The 20265-nt window shown below is 36.7% G+C and overlaps 2 protein-coding genes across 3 annotated transcripts in view; both read right to left on the reverse strand.

The window, feature by feature from the left end:
* Nucleotides 1-1923: 1923 nt before the first annotated feature.
* Nucleotides 1924-7248, reverse strand: lmf1 (lipase maturation factor 1). Its single transcript, XM_077503593.1, has 11 exons — nucleotides 7016-7248; nucleotides 6452-6761; nucleotides 6276-6286; nucleotides 5862-6010; nucleotides 5675-5740; nucleotides 5397-5564; nucleotides 4642-4822; nucleotides 3611-3764; nucleotides 3231-3414; nucleotides 2568-2680; nucleotides 1924-2413 (listed from the first exon to the last, which is right to left on the reverse strand). The coding sequence occupies exons 1-11, from the start codon at nucleotides 7233-7235 to the stop codon at nucleotides 2227-2229; spliced, it is 1743 nt and encodes a 580-aa protein (XP_077359719.1). The 5' UTR covers nucleotides 7236-7248; the 3' UTR covers nucleotides 1924-2226.
* A 608-nt stretch (nucleotides 7249-7856) lies between these two features.
* The window catches only part of LOC144004782 (arf-GAP with dual PH domain-containing protein 1), a 30598-nt gene continuing 18189 nt past the window's right edge, over nucleotides 7857-20265 (reverse strand). For both annotated transcript variants that reach the window (XM_077502305.1, XM_077502304.1), the window contains exons 4-11: nucleotides 19802-19884; nucleotides 14275-14387; nucleotides 14034-14180; nucleotides 12598-12681; nucleotides 12284-12346; nucleotides 10552-10623; nucleotides 10224-10452; nucleotides 7857-8624 (exon numbers count right to left, since the gene is read on the reverse strand). In XM_077502305.1, coding sequence (XP_077358431.1) covers nucleotides 8596-8624; nucleotides 10224-10452; nucleotides 10552-10623; nucleotides 12284-12346; nucleotides 12598-12681; nucleotides 14034-14180; nucleotides 14275-14387; nucleotides 19802-19884 — 820 coding nt within the window. In that variant the 3' untranslated portion in view covers nucleotides 7857-8595. The remainder of the gene's footprint in view (nucleotides 8625-10223; nucleotides 10453-10551; nucleotides 10624-12283; nucleotides 12347-12597; nucleotides 12682-14033; nucleotides 14181-14274; nucleotides 14388-19801; nucleotides 19885-20265) is intronic.

A 20265-nucleotide genomic window follows, 5' to 3' on the forward strand; every position in this document is an offset into this window, starting at 1 on the left:
ACACCTAAAAATTTTCGTAGATCTTGCTTAAACGTACAACCGGGGCTGCTTCATTAAAATTTTCTAGGGGGCGCTATTGAGTCATTTTTGTAAAAATAGCACAATCCAGGATAAAATATCGTTCATTTTGCCAGGCCAGATGTGTGTGCCAAGTTTCATGCGTTTCTATGCCGGTTTAGGCCCTCAAAATTGGTGTTGTTTTCTTGGCGAACAGCGCTTAGCCACGCCCACAGCGATTCGCGAAAACTCACAAACTCCGTGTTGTGACATCATGAAGACCGAAACCCTCATCTGAGTAAATATGAGGTAGGTGCAGTTAATGTGGTTGGAGAAAAACATTGAAGAAAAATCGCAAGAAAAAAAATTGCCAGAAGGTGGCGCTATCAGTAAGATGAAATATAAGTTCGTAGATGTCTTAGGGGCTGGACTCTCATCAAATGTGTGAAATTTTGAGAAGATAGGATTACCTGGGTCAAGTAAAAGCAGCTTTTATTGCCACGAAAAATTACCAGACTTTGCGGCACTGTAGCGGCCACGCCCTTTGGCGAAAAGTTACAATATTCGGTGTGGGGCATGATCAACATCTTAAGGCTTGTCTGACCAATTTTCAACTGGATCCCTTCAAAGAGCTTGGCATAGTAGCTAAAAACGTAAAGTATGACATTTATTGTCACCACTAGGTGGCGCTATATATATAACAGAATTGTATCATATAGATGTTTTCAGGCCGTGACTATTAAGTTGCGTGAGAAGTTTGAGATTTTTTTTAGCTTGTTCATGGGAGTTATTCAGCATTTTGTCTTTCTGGACAAATTAAATTTTAAAATCAATACTTGATGCCCCGCCCCCGTCATATAGTATTCCAAAAAGTCAAGATATTTTGCCCAGTTGTTGTCTTGGGTCTTGAGATGATACATGGCAAGTTTGAAGTCAACTGGCTGAAAAATATTTGCAAAGGGGGAAAAAGTATGACCACAGTGAATGTGCCAAAATGGGCCAAAATTGGACATTCAAAAATTCATAGCTCACTTCCTGTACATTTTAGGAAATGGCTTCCATTGACTTTTTTGTGCGTCTCGGGGTGCTACACGTGCCTGGCAATTTTCGTAGCTCTAGGTCAAACGGGCCGGGATTGGTTTTTATTTTTCTACGCTAGGGGGCGCTATAGAGTCGCATTGTTATGGCAACGACATAATATCAAATTTTTCGCCGGGCCCGAAGAGACTGCAAAGTTTGGTGAGTTTTCGTAAATGTTTAGGCCCTCAAAAATGCGATCGTTTACGGAGAAGAAGAAGAATTCTTACAAAAACAAGAGGGACCTCGCAGCGGTCGCTGCTCGGGCCCTAATAATGGTGTATAAATAAATGTCCAGACTAGTTAGCCTAATGTCGTTCAAGACGATTTTTACAAAGTCCAATTGTGAAACGTGTGCCCGCTTCTAGCATTGGGGGGAAAAAGTTCCTATCCTTTAGCACCACCCATTGGTATTTTGTTGTTACTACAATTTTTTTTCCAACAGTTTCTGGCAGCTATATAAGAGTTTTAAATCATGCCGCGAGTGAAAAATCATTTCAATATGACTATCTTCAGGTAAGGCAATGTATTCAGAAGCTATTTAACTCAACATTAATATTGATAAGCGCATGTATAAAGCTAATGAATACAATTACATTGGCGTGGCAGGACTTCATAGCAGCATTGTAGATTGTTTCATATTTAAAAGGTTTAGTTTCCTCATCCTCTAGGCCATTTTGCTGGGATGTTTCCAAGGGTTGGGATTTGGCATATGCAAAACTTAGAATAAGAAGAAGGCGGTCAACTGCTTATTTTCTCGATGCAAGTCAAATGAAAACAGCACAATTAACTTTCCCATGCTGTACGTTTTTGCAAATTGATAACTTTCTATACAGTAGTCCTTGTACATGTATTATAACCAGCAGTTCATTTATTCCCGTTATGCAATATATTTTGCAGTTTCACAGGTGTTGTATGTTTGAATGACATTAAAAATACTTTGTCATTTAAAATGAATAAACTGCATTTCATTTTGGTCAAACATTTGACATTATGTAAAAAAAATAAAAATAAAAAAAAGACATATAGCATGATAGTCATATGGCTAATGTTGGTCCCGAAATGTATTCGGTACACAAACATGTTCTTTTATTATATTGATGAAGACCTCTTTTGACCTTTCTTGTCCTCTTTGTGTCAATGTCGCAGATATTAGTTCTTGCGTGTTGGTATATGTGGATGGGGCCAGTCCCTGGACTGGAAGTATCCCCTGAGTGCTGCAAGGTCCACAGCAGGGAAGTAGGCACCAATTCGCTTTCTCAGCCACCACTTGCCCTCAGCTGCACTGGCACTGCCCGGTTGGCTGAACTTGTATCGAAAATGTTCTCCTCGAACCCACCTGAGACAGACAAAATCATGAGAAGAGTTAATGGTGCAAAGTGTTGCATTGACCGGAGTGGTCGTTACCCAAACATAAGCTATTGCTGAGTAGACACAAATGGTTGGATAACACAATATAAATGAACAGACTCCTACAAACTGTACACCCTTACCTGGGTACGCCTCTGTCCTGGAAGGGGTTGTGGTCCAGCAGTGAGAGGACTGTGCTATCGTTAGCTAACAGGCGTCCTGCTATGTGAATGACCCACTCACTCTGCTCGTAGGTCTGTGTGGAAATGGATCAGTCGATTAGGATTTTATAAGTAATTGCATTATTTCTGTAGTTAATTTCAAATTATCTGTTCGAAATGTAGGATGACATTTTTGGGGGGTTTTCATACTCTTAACATAAAAGTGGACAAGTATGGTTACCAAATAAAAAATGTATCTTAATTCATTGATAGTCATTTTCTAGTAAGTAAATAGTAGTTATTTAAAGTTAAAAAAGGAGTGTAAAGCATTGAGTCAGATTTGAATTGAGGTAAGTTTCTGCCACTACATGGCAGTAGTGTTTCATGTTGGACATTGGCGATAGAAACAGTACATTTTTCTCTTCAAATTCAGAACAATTGGGAGTTGAAATATGAAGCAACTCGTGGACTCCCGGCCATTTTATTCATTGTAAATACAATTAGTTACCAGTCCCCCAAAACACATTTTTTAAAATCACATTTATTATTGCTAAATTGTGTTATAGTGACTCATGTGCACCATGTTGTATGTCAAATAAAACCGGGAGCAAACAACTGTATGGCAGTGAATCCACAGCAGCTCACCTGAAACGCCGCAAACCACATGAGCCAGTCCAGGCGGTAATGATACGGAGAAATGAAGCACGGCCGTCGGTAAGGATCTCCCGGCTTACAAAGGAATTGGTATTCCTCCCAGACTGCCTTCAGGTCTTTGGGATCCTCGCTCAGAGTGCCCTGGAAGATCACCTCAGTACGCTCCTTGGTAATACTGGAGAGAGGAAAAGAAGGATTGTGCAGGGATGGGAAAACAATACAGGTCTGAAAGTTGATCGTTGAAGCTTGAGGGATTTTTTTTTCCCCATCGCTATGGCACCAATATTAAACACCCCTGAAATCTAATTGTACTTGGCCTCAGAAAGACATTTGTTCACATAATCATCCTACGATATGACTGCTGAAGGTACCTGCCAAAGGCCCCATAGGTGTTGACGATGCGCAGTGGGTCAAAGGAGGTGTTCATCACCTGTCTAGGACTCAGTAGGTTCATGAGCACTGGAACACTCAGGCAGCCAATCAGAATGCCCAAAGACAGATTGACCACCTGACGAATCCGCATTCCTGATACACACATTATAAGGAGGAGGAGGAGGAGGAGGAGGCGGGGGGAAGGGCAAGATCAAATGAAATAGTGTTTGGAGGAGTTAAAGAATTGTACCAAGGGGGTTCTCCAGAAAGGAGGTTCAATAAACATGGTAAAGCCCTTTTCACACTGCACTCGTTCAGTCAGTGCCAGAGTGTATTGCTGGATTCCATGGTGCCCGCCCATTACCACATGCACATTGAATAGGTTCGTCGAGAGTGAGCTGCTAAGTGCAGCGGGAAAAGGTCTTAACTTGTTTTTTGTTTTTTAGTGGTAATATTATATTTGTTGACACATCATTAACTCATCCACTCCCAGCCATTTTCGCTGCCCCCGGCTGTTTTATTGGATTTTGACTGATTTTGCAAGGCCCACAGAATATTATGTTCTATTGATATAAAAACATGGAACCTACCAAAAGAAAGATTAAAGTCTCTTCTTTCAACAGGAAAAAGAAAAGTATATTTCTATCTATTTCTGTTTTGCAGCAATTGGCATTAGAATATAGCTAAGTTTCATCATTATTCACAAATCTGCTTAAAACAGCTTGTTTTCATCATGGCACTGGTTGATCTATTATATTCTGCTGCCACCTGCTGGCCGTTTTTGTAATTACTACAATTTTTTTCCCACCCATTCTCTGCAGCAGAGAGGCTACATCAAAGCCTTCTGTGTGCTCTAGCATAAAAAATCAAAACGTAAATACGTCTTTGAGACAATACATTTAAAATAGAACGTATTTATATGTTTTGGGGAGAACATAAGTTAAGGAGAGTACAAGTCCAAGTTGATGCCATGTCTTTAACACTGTGGGTGTTGACAACATTAGGCCGTTTTCTCGGAACAATATAATACCTTTCGTGACTTCAGATGTTCGTCCATTTTTATCCTCATCTTGAATCTTAAAAACGGTTTTCTTAGCTCCACTTCCGGAGCGAAACAAGAAAGACAGTGATGCGTCATCAAAACAGGCCAGACTGGGAACAATGGTCAACCAGTTGAGGAAACTGAGATTCCCACTCACTATCAGAACTATCTAGAGACACAGCAGAGATGTGGAAGGATCAACAATGTATCAAAACATTAAAGTACAATACAATAAAATATAATATGCCAAAGTACATTGTCATATTATAGTGGGTAACAATTGTTTTAACCCAATGAACTGTATGTACACTACTTGGCCAGCAGAGGGACCAGTGTTCTAAATGAGACCGAAAGGTCTGCTTTTGCGTCATTTTTAATTACATCTTCCACTATGTTCGTTCCTTTTTTTTTTTTAAATAGAGAAATTATATAATGTATGTTTATGACATTTGTAGAACCATTCAAAGGTGCAAACAAAAACAGATTAAAGCACAAACGTGTGGGTGAAAAAAAATCTCAATCATCCACAAGCACAATTAAAACAGGGCTGTACAAAATACTGAAAATATGATTTGGCAGAGTGTATCAATAGAGTGTATCTACAGTATCTCACATATTTGTGTTATTATATTTTCAGTAGACAACAGGATTAAATGAATAACGTTGCCAGAGTGTAAAAGTGTAACAATTGTTTTAATGTTCAAAAAAAAAAAAAAAAAAAGACAAACTCATCATCATGCTACCTGAAAGAAGACCTGGAGCACGCCATTGATGATGCACATTCGACGGCCCAGGAAAGTGAGGAAGGGGACGATGAGCTCGATAAAGTGGTTCGATATCGTCTCAAAGCGATGGAACCACCAAGGAGAGCGATGCGTGTAGTAAGACACCGGGTTTGGAACAGGCTGCGTCTGAAATGAAATGGGAAATATTTCTGAATATGTAGAATTATATTAGGCAGGCCAATTCAATTTTACCCATTTATCTTAATAGAGTAAAATAAATTACAAAGAGAATCTACTTCATAGTGATAGTCCATGCAGGTGAGGTCTCTCCAACATTTGTCCCCTCTGATTTTAATCAGGCCCTGAAATACAAACATATACACATAATATATTTGTGCAAATGTACCTGATTGTGTTTTTATATCATATAAATAACAGTAGTATTCTATATTCAGTGGCCAAAAGAGAGGCAGCTCCACTCACAGCTCCAAGCATGATGCGGACAATTAGCCATCTGAAAGTCCAGATGCAGATGAGGGAGGGGGGGCAGCGGCGAGGGACTTGGGACAGAGTCCATACGGGACACAGGAAAATGGCCAGGAATCCCGTTTCCAACAGCTGACTCTCCCAGCCTAGATAAACAATTATAAACTCCGCTAGTAGCGTACAATTTGTAATGACAATCATAAAAGAAGATGTTATGTGCATTGAGGATGATCTGCACTTCTCATGTACATGTTCTTGTATTTCAGTTCATGTACAGAAAAACATCAAATAGAATGTTTTCTTAATTGTATGCTGTCATTAAAAACAATATCCAAACCTGTACACATCAAAGTAAGTTTTTTCTAATCCACATTGGGGAGGTACTTGGACAGTAGCATCATGTAAACTTACCAAAGGAATACCTGTAAAGAAAGAAAAGTAAGGAAAAACATGTTAAAATCTTGATACAATTAAGAGCATAAAGATGAGACATGTTGTTATATCCCAACTATTTGTATACAAGCAACTAAAAAAGTCAATTTTCCATAATATGTCATCCTTACTATTTCAGTGAATTAGAAACTTACCACAGCTGTCCCACGTTGACCAATGAGTGGTATAGCATCCACAAAGTCACCATGATAACCATATTGGCCATTCCCATCACCAGAACAAAACCAGAGAGGGTCATCCCCAACAAGGCGATGCCGTCTAGGTTAGCATCCATATTGCTCCAGTCCAAGAACCAGAGGATGGAGGGTGTGTAGGCCAAGGCAGCCATGCCTATCTTTCCTCCCACGTAGCGCTTGACACTGTTGAGGTAGCTCTTGCAGGGCATCAGGCCGTTTTCGCCGATCAGCTGTTTATTCTGGTTGTAAGCAACCATGAACGCCACCACTAGAGGATAATGACAGATTTGAGAATTTTCTGAGAGTTTTGACACAAGTTCTTTCTATGCATCAGTGAAACATTTATTGGTGATATATACCAAAAGTAATCTTGTAGTGTTATTGAGGGAACAAAGATAACAGGGAATAAAGCAAATCCAAATACATATGAGGGAGCAAAACTTGATTCGAATAGGATCTAGGACTTTACTAGGTATCCAAAACAACTGACTCATATATTTACAATAAGGACAACATACTCACAGTAAATAAAGGCAACGGAGCGCAGCAGCACAATACGAGTGAGCCAGAAAGTCCCCGTTTGTAACGACTGGAGCTTCTTTCCTTTCTTGGTGCCGTCGTCTGTGTTCACCGCGTCTTTTTTGCTGATGCTGCCAGTACACTTTGCGTCTGTTGTTGTTAAACCACCTTTGAGTCGTCTTTTCCTCACTGACTCTCCATTGTTTTCAACGGAAGTCGCCATGTTGCTAGTAACGTCACACGGTCACGTGATCAAACACAGGTAGGAAATTCATCATGTACTGTACTTTTTTTAATTGCTACAATTAAATTAATGAACTATTATCTGAAGCGATAGTGGATTTAATTATGATTGTTTTTAAATTAAAAGTAAATTTGCAAATTATTTATAGCATATTGTACGCGACGTGTTACGCATGCGCATTTGAGTGGCCCTTCATACTACTTCACAGTAACAACAGAAACCATCAATTCTATACCAAACAAAAAGCAACATACCATTTGGAGTAGTTATAATATTTATCTAATACCATGCCAAAACCTGCTCCTTGTAAAAAAATAAATAAAAATAAAAATGAAATACTGTACACCATGTGTTTTTCTATTCTGATTGTGACAGATTGCTCTGACCATCCAATCAGAAGATAGAAAATGCTGTCACTTTGACCCTTTGAGATCAATGTGAACTGATTAGTTAAAAAAAATAAATAAATATACAAATAAGTGTGTTATTTATTTCTATATCAATGTTCTCAAATCTGTAAGAAAACAAATCTAGATAATGGCTCCAAAGAAAACATCAAATACCGGCGTGTACACAGACAACAAACACATTAAACGTTCATATGCATTAGGATTTTATAGTAAAACAAACAATTACTGTGATTAAATTATCATCATGGTCAAAAAAAAAAAAAAAAAAAAAAGGCAAATAAATAAATAAAACACTCGTAAACACAGTCCCGTCACGTTACAATCCTTCAAAGCAGCGGTAACAGTTTCACAATGAGAGTTAAAGTTCAAGAGAACAAACAAAGGCAACAGTTGTGGTATACTGTATAAGCTTTAAAACAACTTTCCCGCAGTTATGCCAAAAGCTGATCACTGAGAGTTTTGTGTGTGTTTTAAATGCATATTTGTGGATAACAGTACTTTGCAGATGTAGGATTAAACATGGTTTCAATGTCAGTGGTTCAAACTCAATTAACGCGCACGCACCCTACAGTCAATAAATTAACAATGCAATATTACTCAACCAGTGTAAATATCACTCCTAACATTCGAGTTCAGGGAGGTCAAACCATTCACAAGACAAACTTCCACGGGGGGAGGGAAAACAAGTCGCACACTGGTTGCTGCAAAAGTGTTATCATTCACTTTTTTTTTTCCTCACATCACCTCTTGGAGCTTTGAGTCCCAACTTAGTTTTCTACATAACACGTTGAATGCTATCAACCTGTCTTTTGCTACTCATCATCTTTTGTCACTCCCTGGAAACGCCCAACCCGCAGTCCATGGTCACGTTTTCTGATCCGAATGAGACCAGGCCAGATCCAACTTCAGTCTTGGTGTTTTTTAAGGCCTCAGGGTTTGTGTTTAAAATGAGCCTCCACTGCAAAAAATGAAAAAAAGTTATATTACACAGAAAAAACTGTTAATGTGATTAATATTGGCAAAGTTAACTTGTAACAACAAATTAGCTAAGTATTTAACTTGTAATGAATGTAAAAACTAATATATATTAGGGGTGTTAAAAAAATTGATTCGGCAATATATTGAGATACTCTCGCACGCAATTCTCGAATCGATTCAATAGGCAGCCGAATCCCTTTTTTAACATCCATTTTTGATGGAAAAAATATTCAACAAAACGTCTAACTTTCACAACTTAAGCATGGAAGAATGTTATATTAATGGAACATTAAGCCTTAATATTTTATTTCAATGCTGTTCTAACATGAAAAAGGTTACAACCTGTTTGTTAAATGCACTGGCTCACAGTTATAAAACTGAAGTTTCAGATCAATAAATAATACAATTTCATACAAATCTTACAGTGTACATGTACAAGTTTACTGAATGGTATTTTCTAAATTTGAGTAAAAAAAAAATAAATAAAAATAAAAACAATCGACTTGTAAATTCATATCGGGATTAATAGGTATCAAATCGAATCGTGACCTATGAATCATGAAATGGATCGAATCGTCAGGTACGAGGCAATTCACGCCCCTATATATATAGATATATTTTATGAAATAATATTAAAACGAGAACTAAAAAAAACACTAAATCAATCATTTATTGGCCTATTTCGCAAAACGTGTCTTTGTTATTGTCATAATGGATGCTTGCTGTTTTTTTCCCAACAAATTGAAGGCTCAGGCTCCATATTCAGTCACCATATAGAGCGAGTTACAGTATACTCAATTGCAAGACCAAAAAGGGGCTAATTTCAACAAGACAATACTGTGAGTAAAGTAATTCTTGATCCTTGGTGGGTTTTGATGAAAGCATGTCAAAGACGATTAAAACTTGTGAATTCTACCAAATTACCATTAATTTCATGCAATTTTAAGGAAAAATGCTCCTTTTTTCTTTGTATTTGAAATTGTTTTAATCAAAGATTCATACTTCAGTACTTGGTGACCACTCAAGAGTATTCATAAACCCGATAGCTCAGCCTTTTTACTGTAAAACAACAACAACATTTTAACCTAGGGGTGTTAAAAAAAAAAAATCGATTCGGCGATATATCGCGATACTACATCGCGCGATTCTCGAATCGATTCAATAATCGGCAGAATCGTTTTTTTTTTTTTTTTTTTTGTTTTTTTTTGTTTTGTTTTTTTTAGGATTCACACCTTGAGCATGGAAGAATGTTATATGAACGGAACATTAAGCCTTAATATTTTATTTTAATGCTGTTCAAACATGAAACAGATTACAACCTCGATAAGACTGAAATTTCAGATAAATAAATAATACATTTTCATATAAATCTTACACTCTACAAGCTTACTGATTAGTATTTTCTAAATTTGAATGAAAAAAAATCGCAACAATCGACTTATAAATTCGTATCGGGATTAATCGGTATCGAATCGAATCCTGACCTGTGAATCGTGATACGAATCGAATCGTCAGGTACTAGGCAATTCACACCCCTATTTTAACCTATCTTAAATAATGTCCGTTGAGCGTCTGTTACCCGCGTATTCCTGCGGCCTCATCGGTCGATTGATGACCCTCTGAAAGGCCGCGATCCAGTCCCGTTGCTCGGCCTCGGTCTCGCAGGCGAACAGGAACTTCCTGTCTGGAGTGACGATGGTGATGCCTTGATTCCAGTGGTGGCCCTGAATGGTTGAGGGCAGGCCAGGCAGGACGGTGTAACTGTTCTCCTTACTGCCGATGAACACTTCGCCGCGGGCGTACGCGTCCTGGGAGAAGAGAGTGTGTACACAGTAAGTAAGGAAGGAAATTAATACATAAATACTAGACAACAAAATGGTGGAGAGAGGGTTCCTGTTGCATTATACCAAGGGGTCTTTAAAATACATCAGTCGTCTGTCGTCCATTGTGAACCATCTCTTCTTGAAGCCCTCTGTGTGCTGCATCAGCAAAAGTAAACATCAAAAATAAAACTTGTTGCTCATGAGACAATTCACATTTGCAGAAGAGGGGAAATCAACCCAAAAATGTTTGTTACAATAATATGTTCTATGCGCCCCACTAGTCGAAACACAGCATTCCAAATGTTTTTATCCTATGTCGAGGGGCGGCCATCTTGTCATTTCCTGTCAACTGAAAATGACATCACAGTTAATCAGCTCAGGTAACGTCAACGTCACATGACCAAACACAAAAAACAAGACAGCCGATGCTGCATTCGAGGATGGTCGGAGGTCGGACTTTTCCACATTCGAACCAGGAAGTATGTACGGGAACACCACCTTGAAGTCGGAAATTCCACTTGTGAAGTTGGGGTAAAAAAAAAAAAAAAAAAAAAGGACCCCGACTTCACCGAGGGACTACACGTGACATCACTCTATAATGGCGACCCCATTCGGAAACACAGTCCGTGAATGGTAAAACACAACACAACTTACTTCATTAATAAATATTCAACATAACTCCACGTAACACAACGTATGTGACAGTATGCTATCTCCTGGCATGAAATTATACGATGAGCTACTGAACTGTATGGAATGTTTATGAAATAAGATAAAAACAACAAATGAAGCAATAATGCAAGCAGGTAAGTTTTCTGGAGTTGAAATTAAGTTTTGAGGACCAAAATAAAAAACAATTTATCACTATCCACCATTTTGGTTCTCTACTTTCGCCTCGAACGCTTTCAGGTCGGAACTGGGAAAAGCCAACTCGGATGTATCCGACTTCCGACCATCCTCGAATGCAGCATGAGATTGGTTGTTATTTGGGCACTGTGATTTCATCTTCAGTCGACAGCAAGTGGCAAAATGGCCGCCCCCTAAAATTGATTACAATGAGTGTATTTTGCTGCTTAATTCATATTTCGCAAGCAAAATTATTCAGAATGTTGTGTATAGACTGGATGGGCTGTATAGAACATATTGTAAAGAAAACTTTGGGGTTCACTTGGTCTTAAATTCTAACTGTTGCTATATGTTGCTGCCATTAAAAAAAAAAAAAAAAAAAAAAAAAATCAACATAGGCCTACATTATCTCATTCACGTTCGCTGTTTTACTGAATTTTGACTGATTTTGCAAGGACCACAGAATATTGTGTTCTATTGCTATAAAAGCATGGAACCTATCAAAAGAAAGATTAAAGTCTCTTTTTTCATCAGGAAAAAAAAGTATGTTTCTACCTGTTTCCGTTTTGCAGAAATTAGCATTAGAAGAGAGCGAAGTTTCATCAGTTTTCACAAATCTATAATTGAGCTTTTTTTTCTAGATGGCCCTGGTTGATCTCCTTTGCTCTGCTGCCACCTGCTGGCCGTTTGTGTAATAAGTTATAACTACCATTTCTGCAACCGTTCTTTGCAGTTGAGAGGCTGCATCAAAGCCTTCTGTATGCTCTAGCATTAAAAAAAAAAAAAAAAAAAACGTATAAAATACGTCATTTAAAAAAAAACAAAAAAAACGTATTTACACGTTATTGGGAGCAAATGAGTTAATTATAGTAAAGAAACAACAACAACAACAACAAAAGGACCATGACCGTCTTAGTGAAATTGGAAAATTTCCCATGCACTAAGGCTGGAAACCACTGACAATACCAACCTTTGGACCTGTTTTCTCCATGAAGCCTTCCTTCATGAAGTTTCGGGTCAATTTTGGCACCAGCTGGAAAGCAATAAAACTGAAGTGAAAAAGAAGCATGAATCAAATATTAAACACGGGGTTTCTAGTGTGCCCACAATTTTCACTTACATAAAGAACATTTCTAGAATAATATGTGTCATTGCTGAGGCTATATGAATAATTAAAATGCCAGATCCTGGAAGTCCATTTAGTATGTTTGACAACAATGCTTATAATATAAAACCTTGCCATAAAAAAAAACCCAAAAAAACGATGACGTCATCCATTCTCACCTCCTCATTACTTGCTCCAGGGAAGGCCACTTGTAGGTAGTGAAACCTGGCCGCTCTGATTGCATTGAACCAATCGACCATTTCCTGGTAAAAACAAAAACATCAGAAAGCTGAATTTAAACAAAAAAAAAAAAATTGCTGTTGGGAAGGATGTGAAATAATGTGCAGTGTGTAGACAAGTGCACTTTGGTTATGAGGATGCTGCAGCTTGGGATCGATACCTCACAAGGAGGCCGAATGAACCCAATGAACTGTATGTACACTACTTGGCCAGCAGAGGGACCAGTGTTCTAAATGAGACCGAAAGGCCTGCTTTTGCATCATTTTTAATTACATCTTCCACTATGTTCGTTCCTTTTTTTTTTAAATAGAGAAATTATATAATGTATGTTTATGACATTTGTAGAACCATTCAAAGGTGCAAACAAAAACAGATTAAAGCACAAACGTGTGGGTGAAAAAAAATCTCAATCATCCACAAACACAATTAAAACAGGGCTGTACAAAATACTGAAAATATGATTTGGCAGAGGACTAATAGAGTGTATCTACAGTATCTCACATATTTGTGTTATTATATTTTCAGTAGACAACAGGATTAAATGAATAACGTTGCCAGAGTGTAAAATACTCACTGTACAGCTTCCTTAAAAGTGTAAATTAACAGTCCTCTCAAAATAGCTCAACCAACAGCCATTAATGATTAGCAACAAAAGTGACTACACCCCTAAGTGAAACTGCCTGAAATTGGCCCAGTGAGACATTTTTCTACTCCAGTGTCATGTAAGTCATTATTACAAGGAGATGTGTTCAAATTTGTATGATTAGTCTCATTCACTCTCATAAATCTAAAAGCTCAAACGTGGCACCTAATGGCAAACTCTAAAAAAAAAATATATATATATATATATATATATATATATATATATATATATATATATATATATATATATATATATATTATTAAACTTCATGGTGCTATAAAAAGTGTTTCTGTGTTATTCCTTGAAAAGATTCAATATAATATAGTTTTGTTTTTGTTTTTTTATTTGAAGGATGTACTCACATTTGTGAAATGTATTAAATTTGTATAACTGTTTAATTGTGTATCCATAATCTATATTTGGGGGGATTTTTCAGTATATATTAACTCATTTTGACTTTTTTTCTTTTTTTTTTAAAAAGAAAAAAAAAGAAAAATTCCATTAGTTTTAATGAGTTTTTAGAGCAAGATTGTTAGTTTTTTCCTTTTTTTTTTCCTTTTTTTTTTTTTTTCCAGAAAATGTGCCATTGCTTGTCAAGTGTACGTTTAAAAAAAGATCACTAAAGATTCTGTTAGATTTAGTTTTTGAAAATTCATTTTTATTTTATTATCAAAAATGATTTTCCAATTTTAGTTTTCCTTACGCTAATTATAATAACCTTATTCAACACACCTTAGCGTCGCTGTGGTAGACGAAGATGTTCCTTGTGCTGTTGTCTTTCAGGTAGGTGATCTGCAGGCCGCACGGGTTGCCAATCTTGGCCGGCTGGAAGGTGGCATTGAGGGTTTCGATTTTCATAACTGCCTTGGGATCCCTGGCCTTGCATTTAATCGACATAAACAAAACACCGTAACCAGTTTTGACCTTCTTCACTTACACATGAGTTTCGTGTCAAAAGTAGAATACTGCTCACATCCTGCTTGTTGAAGTATTTGAGGGCGCCCTCCCTCTCTGACAGGATGAACTTTCGGCTGAGGAACTGACCGTTGTCTCGTCCTCGTTTCCATAGAAACCCCTCACGGTAGCCTGTGAAAAATGAGCGCGCTTGAGAACATCGTTACCAGTGGCAGTCACATCTTGTACCCGGGAGAAAAGGGCAGAATAGGAAATGAAGCGCATGGCACCGATTGTCTGTCTGCCAGATTATTTCCTTGTTATTAATATTCTGTTCTATTTTAAGCACACGTGCTTCCTCTTTACTCTATTCTGGCCAAAGGCTCAGCCTACATTGTCTCAATTGTCAACGTTAGTCGTCTATTTCTGTCAGGCAATGCTTTCTTATCTGTATCTATTTCTGTGTCTTGAATCGTCAGAGGACGCCTCTGCAAAAAAAAAGTGTAAATAAGTGACTCAGCACTGTTACTAATTGCATGAGAGCGAAACAAACTCAATTGTATTGTATTATGCATGTTAATGAGTTTCATGTTTATAATTGGTGTTATATTGGAGACAAAAAACTCCCTCTGTTTTTATCTCAATTTATGGCCTAAAAAAAAGAAAGGGGCTAAAAAAACGTCACTGCAATTAGGGACAGAGAAACTGCAGTTTGACTACCCACAGTGGGTTTATCACTTTGAGCAAAGCCATTAGCATCCATTACCAATCTTCTGCAAATGCAGGTAATGGGACATCAGACAGTCATTTGATCCACTGTTGGTCATAAAATATTGAATAGCACAGCTTTAATTACATCCAGTTTTAGCATGAAAACTCATACATTACAGCAGGGGTGTCTAAACTTTTTAATTTGAGGGCCACATACAAAAAATCAGAGGGACGCAAGGGCCACATTATGTTATGAAGAGAAATTGTGTTTAGTCCTAAAAATTGTAAAAATAATTTATTTGTGCTTTTGCATATTTAGAAAAATGCTACAGTACATAAACCAATTTATTTGTAATATGGCAGTAGGGTTATTATAGTTTTGGAATTTTTCATTTTAGTTTTTATTTCGTTTTGAGTTTTGTTTTTTAAATTCAATTAGGTTTAATTAGTTTTCAGGGTGGTTCTGTTAGTTTTTATTTATTTATTATTATTTATTTATTTATATTATTTATTTATATTATTTATTTATTTAGTTTTAGTTCTTTAATAAATGCTTAGTTTTAGTTTAGTTAGTTTCAGTATTAGTTTTAGGTTGTTGTTTTTTAAATGTGTATTACTTGTGTGCAATATTTAAAAAATATTTTATTATTATTATTATTATTATTATTATTATTATTATTATTATTATTATTATTATTATTATTATTATTATTATTATTATTATTATTTAATTATTTAAAAATGTTTAAAAAACACCATGGGAGCGATGTCATCTGAAGGTGCTTTTCTATTCTAATTTGACCATTTCGGATTATCGCTGATAAAACTAAAACTGCCAGAGTTTTTTTGCGAACCCTGAAGGCATCTGTTCTCATGCGACATAACAACAACAGCCAATCGCGCTTTGCTGAGCATGAGAAACAAGAGACGTCTATGCGTTGATTGGCTGAAGGGTAAGTGCCCGCCCCCAGGAGACGCTCCTAAACAGGAAATTGCGGAAGACTCAAACCACCTATCCAGTAATATATACAGATCAGTGATGTTAACCCGCAACAAAGCCTTGAGTGCCTGTGAGCGGTGGAGCGCTTTTAAACACAAGAACGACTACATTTGACTGTCGTGAATAAGTGTATTTTGGTTATGACGCGCGCACAATAATTTCCATCAAAATACGCTAATTTTGAGTCTATGGTACGATAATCCTATATTTCTCACCTGGCAACGCTGCGAAGGACTTTTGCTTCAATTGTAGTTAGTTTTAGTAATTTTTTTAAACATAAAATGTAGTTTGTTAGTTTCCGTTTTTAAAAAAGCATTTTCATTTCTATTTTATTTAGTTAAAATTGTTTTTTTGAATTTTAGTTTTAGTTATTTGGTTAGTTTTTGTTAACTAAAACAGTGTTTTTCAACCCTGGTCCTCAGGGCACACTGTCCAGCCTGTTTTCCATGTCTCTCTATTTGCAACACAGGTGATTCCAATGACAGCTCATTAGCAAGCTCTGGAGAAGCCTGATAACGATCCTCAGCTGCGTTGGAATCGGGAGACATGGAAAACAGGCTGGATAGTGTGCCCCGAGGACGAGGGTTGGGAAACACTGAACTAAAATAACGTTTAATGGCACCTGTGTTTTTCGACACCCTCACTTCTTACTTTGACCATCTCCAAACATTTTTTGTTTTTATTAATTTATTTGAACTGAGTCAAATGCCATTTTTAGCATATGTCGCGGGCCACTGAAAAATGGCCGTAGTTTGGACACCTCTGCATTACAGTATGGTAACTGCATGTCTTGTGTTCCCCCACCCTGCTGTTCCCCATTTCCATTTTCCTTTTTCCCTGGCAATCGGCCGCTTTGCTTTTGTCTTCTTTGTCCTAAACACCAATTTGACTGTGTGTGTCTCTCTGTCCGCGTGGGTGAGCGGGCACATGTGTGCGATGAGCCTTTGTGTCTGCGACTTTCCGACATGAAACATTCCCCTCCGCTGGCATCGCTCTTCAATCAATTGCCCTCATTGTCCCCCCACCCACGACTCCTTCCCGGTACACCCTCCTCTACTTCCCTCCTCGCCATTTTGCAATCAATGCTGACATTGGCCTACTACTGAGGCCAGGTTACTGCCAATAGCCTATCACGATCAATCTTGAAACACACACACACCCATGCAGAGGAGGACAGATGCACCTTGGCAGTGATGAAGAAAGCTTGATAGAATGACTCGTATTACTCTGCACTCTGCATATAATGTAATCTATTTGTGTGAGTGTGCGTGGAGATGGTTTTCCACTGTAGCAAAGGATGGATGAGGTCACTACAGGCCAATGAGAGAGCAGATGGACGCATACATGCGTCATACACAGGCACACAAGTACTGTTATATTTTTGGTTGTATTGAGCTGGTCTGAGTATGATGCTGTGCACTAGTACACCATTAAATTAATAGCACTTTGGCAGTGTCAACATTACGCATTCATGTGTTTGTAAAAGCAGAAACTCTTGTATTAGATCTGATGAGAGTGTAAACACTGTGACATGCAGCCACTCGTTTTTTTGACCGCTTATTTAGTACTGTCATGATTAAAATGCAAATTAAGTTGTTTTCTTTTCCCAAATTTGTGCTTGAGCTCCATGACCCAATTAATCGTACATCACATATTTGAAAAAATAAGTGCCGGACACAAAAATAGGAGAGAAATCCAAAACGTAGATATTAATTTTCTTCTACCTTTCTTCTGGTCTTTTGTTTGTTTGTTTGTTTTTAGAATTTTTTTTGGGGGGGGGAATTTTCAGACTTTGGTTTTCATACATTTTAGATTTTTCTGCCTTTCTGTTAAATTTCTGACATTTTGGGCAATTTTAGGGATATATTATGGTCATTAGGGCTGCTCGATTATGAAAAAAATAATAATCACGATTATTTTGGCAATAATTGAAATCGAAAACGATTATTATTTTTATTTGGTTGAAACAAGAAAATATTGAAGCATTTAAAAATATTAAGACCAACAAAAAAATAGAAACACTATAATTATGTAACTTCCTTTTAGCCCAAACAGAATTTCTAATATTTATTTATGCATGTTGGCAAAAACTTGTTGGATTGCAGCTTGTGCATGGCTCAGTAGGTCGATCATTTATTTTTTGGTACAAAAGAAAATGTTTCAATGTAAAAAAAAAAAAATATATATATATATATATATATATATATATTAAGACAAATAAAATTCTTTGAAACACTATAATTATGCAAATTCCTTTTGGGTACACAAAATTTAATAAATTAGCTGTTTTATTTTTTTTTAAATGTGTTAATTTAATTTTACAATAATTTAAATTTAAAATTAGTATTAATAAGCTTTTTTTACGATTATGCTGATTTTGTAATTGTGGAGTGTAATAAATTGAAATTGTAATTGAATTTTTAGTTTACCTTATTTTCACGACTATAAGGCTCACCTAAAAGCCTTCAATTTTTTTAAAAGCTGACCATGCGCCGTATAATCCAGTGCGCCTTATATATGGATCAATATTGAGCCGCAACAGGTCTTGCTGTCAAGACGCTATCGGTGACGCTGCACGATCGCTAGCTAATACTAATACTTTACCTCAGAGAAAATAATAAAACAGCTGTTCATTCATTTTGGGAGTTATAATGCGGTGCGCCTTATAGTGCGGAAAATACGGTAATTGCACAGCCCTAATGGTCATTTTCTGCCTTTCTTCTTACTTTTTTGGACTTTTATGGCTATTATTATTTGATTTTTTTTTTTTTTACATTTGTCTTTTTTGCTATCAATTTTCTGCAATTTTTGGCAATGTGGAAATTTTATGGTAATTTTCTGCCTTTCTTCTTTGTGGGGCATTTTATGGTTACTTTTTGAACGTTTTCTTTCTGCCTTTTTTATTCAATTCTCTGACATTTTTTTGCAATTTCATGGATATTTCATAATTTATTTATTTTTTTACATTTTCTTCTGTCTTGTTTGCTATCAATTTTCTGAAATTTTTGTCAATGTGGAAATTTTATGGTAATGTTCTGCCTTTCTGCTTTTTGGGGCATTTTATGTTTTCTTTCTGCCTTTTTTATTCAATTCTCTGACATTTTTTGCAATTTCATGGATATTTTATAGTAATGTTCTGCTTTTCCTCTTCCTTTTTAAACATTTTTAGGTATTTAAAAAAAAGAAACTTTTTCATCTAGCTTTCATCTATCTTTTTCTGACAACTTAAAATTGTGCACTCTGTTTTTGAACATTTAATTATTCATTTTTTATCTGCAACATGAATTCATTTAAATAATATTTTATGTAAAAAATACAAATAGATAATTTAAAAAAGATTTTAGGGAGCCACAGGAGAGGAACTAAAGAGCCACATGTGGCTCTAGAGCCGCAGGTTGCAGACCCCTGCCATGGATAATAACAGATGAAGCCACTATGAGTCTGTAATTATCTATACAATGACATCTTAATGGCATATATGGCATCTGTAAAGCAAAACCTCAAATAAACACTTCCCTTTTCCCAGGTAATAACATGTGATGTCAATGGGAGACTGTTATTACCTTTACTGTGGAATTTGATGTGAACATGTGTTGCAGTAGTCAGATTACTACACCACCAACAGCCTGCCAAGTATTTCTGTAAAGCTACATTTCATTTTACGCAATTTTAAAGAACAATGCTATTTTAGGATCTACGTTATTATTTAATATTAATATAAAAAGGTTTATGTGCAAATGTAATGGTTTTACCCCGTAAAAGTCCAATTGAAATCTGCAAAAAGTGAAATCTGTAAGGTAAAGGTAAATGTTTAATCTGTAAGAGACACCTAGCTGAGTATTTCATCCTACGTCAGTGTGTCATGATGCAAAAAGCAAAGTGATTCTTCCCGTACCTGCAGTGTAAGGTTCTTGCTTCTCTATGAACTCAAATTCGTTCCTCTCGTACTTGGCTCTGATCCATTGCTCCCTGAGCATCCTGGAAACACAGAAATATGGTTACAGTTTGCAACCAATCATAGTGAAGTGACTGGGAGGCAGATCAAACATCAAACTAGGTGAGCATGCCAGCAAAAAAAAAATAAAAAAAATTGGAATCATGTTCTGTTAATGTGCCCTAACTGGCAAAACTGGACATGAGATGATACTGATACTTACATCCACTTGTTTCACTGAAACATAGTAGACTATTATTAGTATCGGCTTTTATTGGTAGAATTAACCTTTAAAAAAAAAAAAAAAAAAACATGAGAGAAGAAAGCAGAGATTTTTGGCGATTTTTTCACAATAGTGAAAAAATATTGAAAAAAATCATATGTGGAAATACAGTGAGTCCCCACATATTTGTGGTTCGTCATGA

This window comes from Festucalex cinctus, chromosome 17, assembly GCF_051991245.1.
Source record: "Festucalex cinctus isolate MCC-2025b chromosome 17, RoL_Fcin_1.0, whole genome shotgun sequence".
Taxonomy (NCBI): Eukaryota; Metazoa; Chordata; class Actinopteri; order Syngnathiformes; family Syngnathidae; genus Festucalex; species Festucalex cinctus.